The 10,850-nt window shown below is 51.4% G+C and overlaps 2 protein-coding genes across 2 annotated transcripts; both read left to right on the plus strand.

The window, feature by feature from the left end:
- Window positions 1–1,822: 1,822 nt before the first annotated feature.
- On the plus strand, window positions 1,823–7,324 carry iml1 (GTPase-activating protein IML1; the record flags this gene model as incomplete). The annotated part of the gene is made up of 1 exon (XM_057198597.1): window positions 1,823–7,324. One exon carries the CDS (start codon window positions 1,823–1,825, stop codon window positions 7,322–7,324), a length of 5,502 nt encoding a protein of 1,833 aa, XP_057052037.1.
- A 793-nt stretch (window positions 7,325–8,117) lies between these two features.
- N7474_007188 (putative sugar hydrolase) lies at window positions 8,118–10,699 on the plus strand (the record flags this gene model as incomplete). The annotated part of the gene is made up of 6 exons (XM_057198598.1): window positions 8,118–8,150; window positions 8,213–8,327; window positions 8,389–8,452; window positions 8,507–9,162; window positions 9,211–9,488; window positions 9,557–10,699. The coding sequence occupies 6 exons, from the start codon at window positions 8,118–8,120 to the stop codon at window positions 10,697–10,699; spliced, it is 2,289 nt and encodes a 762-aa protein (XP_057052038.1).
- Between the last annotated feature and the right edge of the window lie 151 nt (window positions 10,700–10,850).

Raw genomic sequence — 10,850 nt, forward strand, 5'->3', positions numbered from 1 at the left:
CGAAGATCACTCCCCATCTGCAGAGAATCAGTGAGTCCATCAACATGCCGGCAGAAGACTCTGAAAGAGATGGACTCGAATCACAGGATCGCTCGATCGCCCATGTCCGCGAGACGTTCTTTAGCACCCTCCACCGCGTACACGACGAAACCGAGCCTGTTGGACATGGAAATGGCACAGAATCGATCCTCGAAGGCATAGCATGAAGTTTTGACAGGCCCACCCATGTGGGATTCGAGCCGTGGCAATCCCGATGCCAGGACAGGATATGACTGCGAAACAGGGCTGCGAAGCGTAGCGGCGCTGGATTCACCGTCCTAGTCATCCCAGCCCAGACAGACCAGAGACCGTCAATGCATATCTCGAGGTCTTCCAATACCATCAGGGTTGAGTGACTTTCTCGGCATGGAATATTCGTATAAACCCGGACTGGCACAGCCTGCTTCTCCGCGGAGCAGAGATTCAAGAGGGACAAAGCAAGCACCTCGCGGCATCCATTCTATGGCAAAAGGCGCATGAATGCGGATATTGTTGGATGTTAACGCCACCATTAACGTCATAGGATGTGTGATTCGCACTAGCAGCCGAAGTCGCTATCCATTCTGCGCCCGTTATGGAGAACATTCGGCATTTATGCCGGCACTGTGAAGCGCTGAGAACATCCAAACGGGTTGGTTGCAGCCAACACTGGAGATATCTCATTCTCGTCGCTTGGTAACCAGCTGTTTTCAGTGCTGGTGAGGGGAACTTGTGATTCAAAACATAGGCGACTCGCGCAGGGATGAGCTTCAGCCCGGGACTGCGACCGTGGCGGATGTATATACCAGAAAATTCATTATGAAACCTGAACGCAAGGTTCAGATGGGCATGTTAAGGATGAAACTCACTGCTGTCGATACAAGAGAAAGCAAAGGAAGGAAGGAAGGTGGAATTGACGTTAAAAAATCGGCCAGCCAGGACGACGAGCCTGGTACCCGAGACGGAAAAAGCAACCGGCCAGGGTATGATTAGTCGATCAGAAAGTATTCCAGAACGTCGCCATTCTTCTCCGTTGCTCAAAAATAACAAAGGGGAAGAGCGGCCAAAAGTCTCGCTGACTTGGTTTAACCGGCCAACTAGCTAGCGGCTGAGGCTCGAAACGGTGTTGGTTTGTTCCAATTCAGTTTCTCATGATGATGCGAAGACTTGATCTTGTCTACAACTGCTCATATTTTGTTTATGACTACTCTACCGACTATAACGATAAAAGTAGTGAATGCATATTCTAATTTATCGTTCCTCATATCTAACAGAGATTACTTTATTGGTTTACTATTCTCAGTGGGTGAACCCTTCCTTTACTCTCACTCTTCTACTCTGGTTGTTTGTCTAAACCCAAGGGCAATACTAGAAGACTATTCATCAGCATGATTCCTTGATCATATAGTAAACGTATCTGGCTCTGCACACAGTGTTTCAACTACTGACAATAAACACTAATAAAGATTCAAGGGGCTTTAAATATCTCGGCAGTGCTCATAACACTAGATATGCGAATATACTTCGAACACCACAAAATGAATGAATCCAGTCAGCATTAGTCTAACCAAAAAGTGATGTTTCCTTTTTAATATTTCTAGACACCATTTGTCTCTAATCATCTTCTTGTTTGTTTCTCTTGTAGCATGGAAGTGAATCTGCGGCCTCAGGCATCAATATCGTTCACCGCCTTCCCTGCTATCTTATCGCCGCGAAGAAGAGCTCCCGTTGCGAATGCTTCACTCTATCTGTGTTCTTTGGTCCCAAGTTTCCCTCGCTTGAGATGCAAGGAAGTTAGAAGAAAATGTCTCTGCGCGGGCCTATGAGGCGGTCACATCTGCGGCAGGTGAGCGCTGCGAGCCTGGAGACCACTTCCACTCTCAACGCCGGGGAGACGGCACGCCGTGACCATGACCCGGCACCTGACGAAAGGACGGTCCGTCCGTCCTCCATGCAATTGACGCGGCGCCCATGCACCCTCTGGGTTCACGATGAGATGTTTTCACGTGAGGAGATCCTGCTGAATCAATCGGCTTTCGGCGAGAATAGCGTGCAGGTCGGCGACGTGGTCGAGATTCTGCCCATCCGCGCATCTGGAGACACGGTCCACTCCACTCTGAAGTCAGAAGCGGCAGTCAAAACGGCCCGTGAAGGCTCTGCTGAGTTGAATCCGACACACCAGGCACATGATTCTTCCAAGTTCAAGACTCCATTGCAGACTCGGTGTTTGTTCGTGGTGAAGCCCCTCCCTCAGGACATCAAGCATCCTCAGTTGGAAACATCCGTGACGAATAATGTGGCCAATATTTTTGGTCTCAAGAACAGGTCGCAGGTTTTGCTCTCTGTTGTGGACCGCGAGCAATGTACCGCGTCTCATGTCGATATTGCCTTCCGCGACCAGTTCATGGTCCGCTCGGACATGTGGAGACTGGTCATGTCTGAACTTGTAGACAAGATTATCTACAAGGGACAGAAGATTATGTTCATGGGCAGCATCAAGGCTACCATCAAGAATATTTTCATCAAGGAGAAGAAGGTCCTCTCTGGCTACTTTTCTCCCCGCACCATCCCGGTCTTCCGCAGCGAATCAGCCAAATACGTTCTCTTCATCCAGATGTCAAGAGAAATGTGGGATTTTGACTCGGAAGGGACGGGCGACATCCTTTTCAGCAGGGTAATCAATGGCTTCTTGCCGGAGCTGTTCAAGCGGTGGGCAGGTTCCGAAGCGAAACATCTTGTCACCATCGTTCTCTTTACCCGAGTCGAATATGACGCATCTGCCATCCCTAGTCTCTCAAAGCTCAACTCGGGAAACCTGAAGAGTTCATCTAGTGTGAACAACGTTCCAACTCGCGATTTTTATCGTGTAGTTGTCAACGACATGGCGAGTGGCCACTGGACCACCATCTTGGACGAACTGAAAAAGGATTTCAGATCCTTCTTGAGGGATGTATCGATATTAAGAGCGGATGACATTGATGCGCCGACTGGCAATGGACTCAAACCCCCTTCCAAACCACATACGGCGACCATTGCCGGAAGACCTAGTTCGGCTCTGCGTGGCAATATTCTGGAAGCAATTCACCTTGCCTCTGCGCACTTGGCTTATGACCATATTGACCGAGACATGGTTCATACTGGCACTTCAATTATTGTCATCACACCCGGCAGTGGCGTTTTCGAGGTATCGTACGAATCTCTGGTATCTACGACTGAGGCACTCACAAACCGGGGTATTGCCATCGACTTGGTCTGCCTGAGCCCAATGCCTCTTCACTCTGTTCCTCTCTTCAAGTACCGCGAGCCAGTGGACAGACCAACCAGTGCTGCGTCCAACTCAGGGGATGTACATCGACCGAGTACGTCACCCGAGATCCATCATTCTATGTCCAGCCTTGTCAGCAGAACTTCCTATCTCTCTCCTGGGTCATATCTTTCCTCATCAAGAATGAGGGTCGGAGCGAATCCTCAATCTAGAGACTGGAGTTATGGCATTCCTCATTGGCTTGACGTCTCTTACTGGAACCCTGAAACATACCGAGAAGCTCGACGTATCCTTAAGAAAGATCCCAACGCGCCTATCCCTTTTACTGTCACTCGCCCATCAAAGGCATTTACTCCTCGAGTACGGATGTATGAGATCCAAATGATGGGAGTTATGGAAAGCGAGCAATCAAACATTTCCATCCCTTACCTCCTGGAAGGAAATGGTGCGTCAAGGTCCCGAATTCCCTGGTCTGGATATACTCTAGCCGCTCGTGGACCCACCAAAACTCGCTTTGCACCCTCACCGATAAAAGTACAATTCGGTGATAGTTTGCGGCCCGAGCCATTTCTCCAAAGCGTTGCAAGCCAAACTGAATTGCAGGCTCGTACTCCACAAAAATCACGAAGTGACGTGATATCTTGGATGGATAATTATGATGAAGCTGTCTTCAGTCCATATCCAAGGCGGCAGCAAGCCCAGAAGTCCTCGAAACAGAAGCGCGTCAGTGAACCGGAGGTTCAAGCTGCCGGTGCACATGAACGGCTATCTGCGCGATCGATCTCTCGTCTGAGAGAGCACGAGAAGAGTGTGTCTGAGCACAGTTACTCTCCTGGAGGTCCTCGAAAGATCGAGGCACCTTCGGCGGTTCCTCAAAGTCCTGTCTCGATCAAAGGCCCTCCTGCGAAAAACCCAACATTGAAAGTTGCACCAGCACCCTCGCGAATTTCCAGGACGATCAGTTTCGCGCTTCGGGGCTTGAGTGCCACTCCTCCAAGAGCCCAGGCAAGTACGGGGGTCAATATAGCGCACGCCAGTGCTTTGCCAACGACAAACCAAAGGGCGTCCGGGATAGCTCTTTCTGATTCACGGAGTATTACCTCTTTGAGTCCCTCAGAAATGACATCAACTTCCACTCTCGTTGATCCGTCATCAAGACCTTCCACGCCTCCAAGATCCTCACAGGACACCAGAGTGACGCCGTCCAAGCCAATATCCATCAGGCCCCCAACAAAGAAGTCTCCAGAGAACCAGGAGCAGCCTGCACGTGCTGGAACTCATGGATCACCATCTGCGTCTGCCGCAGATGCCCCATTCAACGAGGACGGGCATGGAGGGGATCAAAGTCAAGCTCACAGTCCCAAATTTGAGTTCAAGATTAATCCCGGCTTGCGCGACATATCTACAAAACCTTCGGCGAGCAAAGCTTTGTCTCCCTGGGTCCGGTCTGTCAATCCTTGTAATACCCCCAAAGACGTTTTACGTAACACTACCTGGTTTGGTCGCTGGCAGCATGCGTATCCCAGGCCTCCGCACGTTGCGGTTGTCAAATGGAAAAGCTTGAAATCCCCCGCAGTACTACCACTGACAACCGAGGAGTTCCCGACGGCTGTTGAACTATCCTCTGATTACCTGCAAACGCCCTACCGTGTGTTTTCAAATGAAGAGGCAGAAGGTATTGAAGCGCCGAAAACACGGGATGTTCTTCTGCGGGAAATGATTTCTCTGCGTCTTTCTCATGGATTCCAACTGGTCGTTGGGAAAGGTGTGGCCGAGGTCTCAGGACAGCCCGCTCTTGCGACCTTCAACGTCTTCGATTGCCGAGGCCTGGAGCGAGATGGAGTTACCGTATTTCTGTCCAAGGGCAACGTGATTCATCGTTTGGTTTGTGTGGATGGCGCTGAGGTAGAGGTGACCCGGTTCACGCATCAGACATCAGCGGCGCTCACATCTCCTCGGAAATCTACCTTCACCCTATACCAGCCAGCCATGAGAACAATTCTGAGCCCGGAATACGAAGTGAAAGACATCAAACTCGATCCTACAGCCGAGGAGTACAATTGGAACTATGCCGACAATTATGTGGCCGGACATCGCGACTATCTCCAGAACCCCGCACAACAGCTACATTTCTGGCGAGTGCGATATGTGTTGATCCCGATGCAGCTCCATGTCCATTCGCGCCGCCACCTGCAATCTTGCAATGAGGACAACGAAGAAGAAATCCATATCCTTGGTATCAGCCAACTGACATCTATTTGGCAACGGCACAAGTACGTATCTCCGGAAGAAAAACGATTTGAAACATCCAACCCCAAGAGAGACCAGAATCCTCTCAACATCATGTACCAAACGCGGAACCCGTCGGAGGTGGTTGCGGCCGAACTGGATCGATTACTACTCACCGACCCGGGACTTGACAACCCACCTGCTCAGCTGTTACCCGAGTCCGAGTTACTGGAGAGATCTAGCATCAACTTATCCTCATTGGCCCAGATCATCCAAGGCGAGAAGGGTGTACGAATGATGGATCGACGGTGGCATTGGAGACTGCATTACAACTGCTTTATTGGCTTTGAATTTACCAGCTGGCTGCTGCAGAACTTCCGCGACATTGATACTCGGGAGGAAGCGGTTGAGTTTGGCAATGAGTTGATGAAACATGGTCTATTCCAGCACGTGGAAAAGAGACACAATTTCCGGGATGGGAACTACTTCTACCAGATCTGTTCCGATCATCGAGTTTCACGCCCAGAATCTCGAGGCACTTGGTTCCCCCAGCTACGATCAGATAAAGATAAATCATCAATGCCGTCGACGCCCGCCATTGGCAATGTGAAAGACTCCCCTGCTAGCCTCCACGCTCGATCCGACAGTATTGATGAACGAGTGCCGCCAACGCCCAGCACTCCATCAAAGTCCAAAAACAAAGTGGCTATCATGCTTTCCAAGTGCTTGAAGTATGATGTTGACCCGCGCAAGCGCTCAAACCGACCAGAAGTGATTGATCTTCACTATGATCGGCTCCACAATCCTGAGAATTGCTTTCACATTGAGCTTAGTTGGATGAGCACAACTCCGAAGCTAATTGAAGATACCGTCCATTCATGGGCTTCCACTGCTGAGAAGTTTGGGCTCAAGTTGGTACAGGTGCCGGTTTCCGAAGGCTCTGCCATCGACAAGACACAGCCGTTCCGCAAGCCGTATCGAATCAAACTAGCAGTACCCCCACCCAAAGGACCTGCACCTACTGTCTTCAACCAGACATCGTTTGCTCAACCGGGGCCTCCGGACCGTCATTACTATCAGAAACATATTCTCCGCAAATTCGACTTTGTGCTCGACTTTGAGGCATGCTCTGCCTTCCCGGCAGATGTAGAAGTCTCGTACTCTTGGGGTAAGCCGGACTACCGTTACTCGCAATTCATACACCGGTCCGGAAGTATCATCGCCCAAATCACAGATGATGGAGATTTCCTGCTCCTCGCCAACAGGCTGGTCAGCACTCGTGGCACCTTGAGTCGAGACACCGGTCGACACGAGCACCACGGCCGACCAGAATATCGAACCCGTGCTGCGACCCACGATGGACTCGACCGTGCCTCTCCCCGGCTATCACCGGTCACTCGCCCGCTACACGATATCGGTAGTCCCCTACCCTCGCAACCGATTGACTCCGGGAATCTGTATCGAGCGCCCGAGCTCGTCCTCAACTGCCTAGTTGAATTTTGCAATGATCCCGCACAATTAGTGCAATTCTACAGCGTGGCACACGCACGTCCTGTATCTACGAAGGTTGAGCCCGCCGCTACGCACGTCACCGACTCGTCGATTCCCTCGCTCGAGCTTCCTGCCAGTGTGGTCAGCCACCATATTTCGCCGCCGCCGGTTTTGGGTTCGAGGGAGACCGAATCAAGAGATTTCCGTGAGGGAGGAGGTGTTTTATCTCCCGAAGCTGCGCGGGCCCGGGCTCGTGCTGAGAGCTTGAGCTACAAAGGGAGTCCTCGGAGTGGTGGTCTGCGGCCATTGACGTTGAGCTAAGCGCTTGGCTTGTTTTTGGGTTGCGAAATACCCTGTATTTAAGTAGCCTTCTTCATTTATGATTAGTGCATAATGCGTGTACCTCTAATAATGCTCATGGAACAAATTGTATTATTGCCTGTCCACAGTACGCTCACCTGGCCACCTGGCGAGCTATTTTCACTCGGAGGGTTGGTTAGGGTTGGCTACACACTGCGACCGGCTTCACTCTGGATCCCTAAAGCTCAAAATACCTTGCATGCATTCTCACTAATGCTAAATTTAGTCAAATCCTTATCTTTGGCCCTTCAGCCGTCAATCGAAGATAGAGTGTGCTGATAACGACAGCCGAAAACGCCTCCATCGACGCCAAGGGCATGCCAGCACAGTGATTCAGCCAGATTACACCAGTTCAGCCGAGACTCACCTGGTTGGTGGACATATCATGCTATCTCAAATGGATCAACAGCCATCCGGTCGCTACATTGAACTGGGTTACGTTATAGACAACCTAAATTAAATGCCCCGCTATGTGCTACTGACAAACATCCCACCATATTACCCCAACCTCCCGCGGGATTTAGCTAAAGTTGGAATAGCAGCTAGATCAGGTAACTCTCCACCAATCCCCGTGTACGAGCCAACCACAATTTGGGCATGTCGGACGACGGTCCGTTTCCAATTTGGCATTTGAGTGGAGGCTCCATTCTCTTTTTTTGCGCTCGCTTTTCAATCCTTTTCTTCTTTTCCTCGTTGTATTCCTCAACCAGTTGAGCAAAATCCGGGAAATATTCGGACTACTTTCACTGGCAACATGAAGTTCACCGAGGGCATGTGGTGTCTGCAGGTATGAGACGGCACGGAGGATCGATCTTTGCGGGGTGCGGGGAATATTGACGCTGTCGATAGGAGGGCATCCGGATTGACTGGATGAGCAATGTCGAGCGATTGAGCATCCAGGATGAAACGGTTCAGCTGTTGCTGAACAAGGCGCAGAGGAGTCGAGGAGATACACTCAATTCGGGTGCGTCTGCGTGAGACCGTTGGGTGGAAGTCAGCAGCTAACAACCCTTTTCTGAGAACAGCAACTGTATCGGCGCAGATCACGTCGCCATTAGAAGGGATTGTTGGGGTTAAACTAGTGCATTGGTGAGCTAATCCAGATAAATGATGTATGATGAAGACACTGAATTTTGTCACTAGGGCAGGAGAAGTCGACCGAGGCCCCCATTACCAACTTAATACTAGCAAGGGACACACCAAGATCAGCCATGACAAAGATGAGAACAAATTGAGCTATGCCAGTGGGCCACTTCATCTGGGCGTCAACGTCGCACCCAATGAGCTAGACTTCATCTTCAGCTCACCCAACGGCAAGAAACTCACAGGCCACTCTTGGCGGTCCATCGGGTACGTCGGAGACCAAAAGGCAGATAAATACCGGTTCGAAGACGGCATCTATGCCGAGCGACAGGGCTACATGCTCGCGGAGCTGGATCTGGGCGTGGGCGAGAAAGTCTACGGACTAGGCGAGCGGTTTGGCCCGCTGGTCAAGAATGGTCAGACGGTGGATATCTGGAACGAGGATGGTGGCACCTCGTCTGAGCTGGCGTACAAGAATATTCCATTCTATATTAGCTCTAAGGGGTACGGTGTGTTTGTGAACCATCCGGGTAAGGTTAGTCTTGAGGTTCAGTCGGAGCGGACGACGAGGGTCAATATCTCTGTTCCTGGAGAGGAGATTGAGTACTTTGTCGTTTACGGGGCGACTCCGAAGGAGATCCTAAAGAGGTATACGGACCTGACAGGGAAACCTGGACTTGTTCCTTCTTGGAGCTATAATCTGTGGCTTACAACCAGTGGGTTTCTCTTTGCTTCTCATTTGTCAGTCTAACTTTTATAACCAGGTTTCACCACGAACTACGACGAGGAAACCGTCACTGGCTTCCTGGATGGTTTCCGAGACAGAGATATCCCGCTGGGCGTCTTCCACTTCGACTGTTTCTGGATGAAATCGTACCAATGGTGCGACTTTGAGTTCGACTCTGACATGTTCCCCGATGCCGGGGCTTACATGCAGCGGCTGAAAGATCGCGGACTGCGCATCAGTGTGTGGATCAATCCCTACGTGGGCCAGGCGTCCCCGCTGTTCGAAGAAGGCAAGAAGAACGGGTACTTCATCAAGGTATGTATACATGGATGCATCCAACAAAGTCCACAGATCAGATATCTAACTGATGCTATAACATACAGCGGACCGACGGCTCTGTGTGGCAATGGGACTTCTGGCAAGCGGGAATGGCCATCATCGACTTCACAAATCCAGCCGCCTGTGCGTGGTACCGCCGTCACCTAGAACGACTAATGGAAATGGGCGTGGACAGTTTCAAGACCGACTTTGCAGAGCGGATACCCGTCAAGGGAGTGACATACCACGATGGCTCCGACCCAACACGCATGCACAACTACTACGCCCTGCTGTACAACAAAGAAGTCTTCGAGACGCTGAACGCGCGTGTAGGCCACAACCAGGGCCTCCTATTCGCACGCAGCAGTGCGCCAGGCGGACAGAAGTATCCCGTGCACTGGGGCGGCGACTGCGAGAGCACATTCGAGGCGATGGCCGAGTCGCTGCGTGGCGGGCTGAGCCTGATGCTGTCCGGGTATATCTTCTGGGCGTCTGATATTGGCGGGTTCGAAGGCACGCCGCCACCGGCACTGTACAAGCGGTGGGTACAGTTTGGACTTCTGTCGTCGCACTCGCGGTTGCACGGGTCGTCGTCGTTCCGCGTGCCGTGGATCTACGGCGAGGATTGCTCGGCTGTGCTGCGTGACTGCGTTCGTCGGAAGATCACTCTGACGCCGTATATTCTCCTTGAGGCGCTGCGCGGCCATGCAAGCGGTACCCCACTGATGCGGCCGCTTTTCCTGGAGTTTCCCGATGACCTGTCCACGTACGCTATTGACACGCAGTATCTGTTCGGCCCCAATCTGCTTATTGCGCCTGTCTTCTCGGAGGATGGCGAGGTTACGTTCTACGTGCCTCGCTCGGCGGACGATGAGCGTGGCAAATGGGTGTCGTGGTTTGATCACTCCAAGTCCTACGAGTCTGGACGCTGGTACACGGAGACTCATGATTTCGACACAATGCCGATTCTGATCCGCCCCAGCTCGGTGACGCCGCGTAATCCGGCGTTGAAGGCACCGCAGGATGATGCGTTGACGGGCATCGAGTTGTTGGTTAATGGCCAGCTGAGCGGGGAAACGGTCGTGGATATTGTTGACCCTGGTCAGACTGATCAGGTCTTGAAGACGATTCGTGTTCGCCATGCCGCGGATGGGAAGACGATTGAGGCCGAGGGACATTCGGTGAAGATTGTCCAGATAGGGCTGTAAAACTGCTACCAGACATAGAAATTGAATCTCGTCATCTATTGTTCGACGGTTGAATTTGAATTTGCATGCAGTTGGTGCGGCGTTAGCCTCCACGGAAAGATTAAAAAGTTAGGCTTCAACAAAAAGTGGGTATCATAATCAAACAAGGCCA

The sequence above is a fragment of the Penicillium riverlandense genome, assembly GCF_028828495.1.
Source record: "Penicillium riverlandense strain IBT 135883 chromosome Unknown utg000006l_segment0_segment0, whole genome shotgun sequence".
NCBI lineage: Eukaryota > Fungi > Ascomycota > Eurotiomycetes > Eurotiales > Aspergillaceae > Penicillium > Penicillium riverlandense.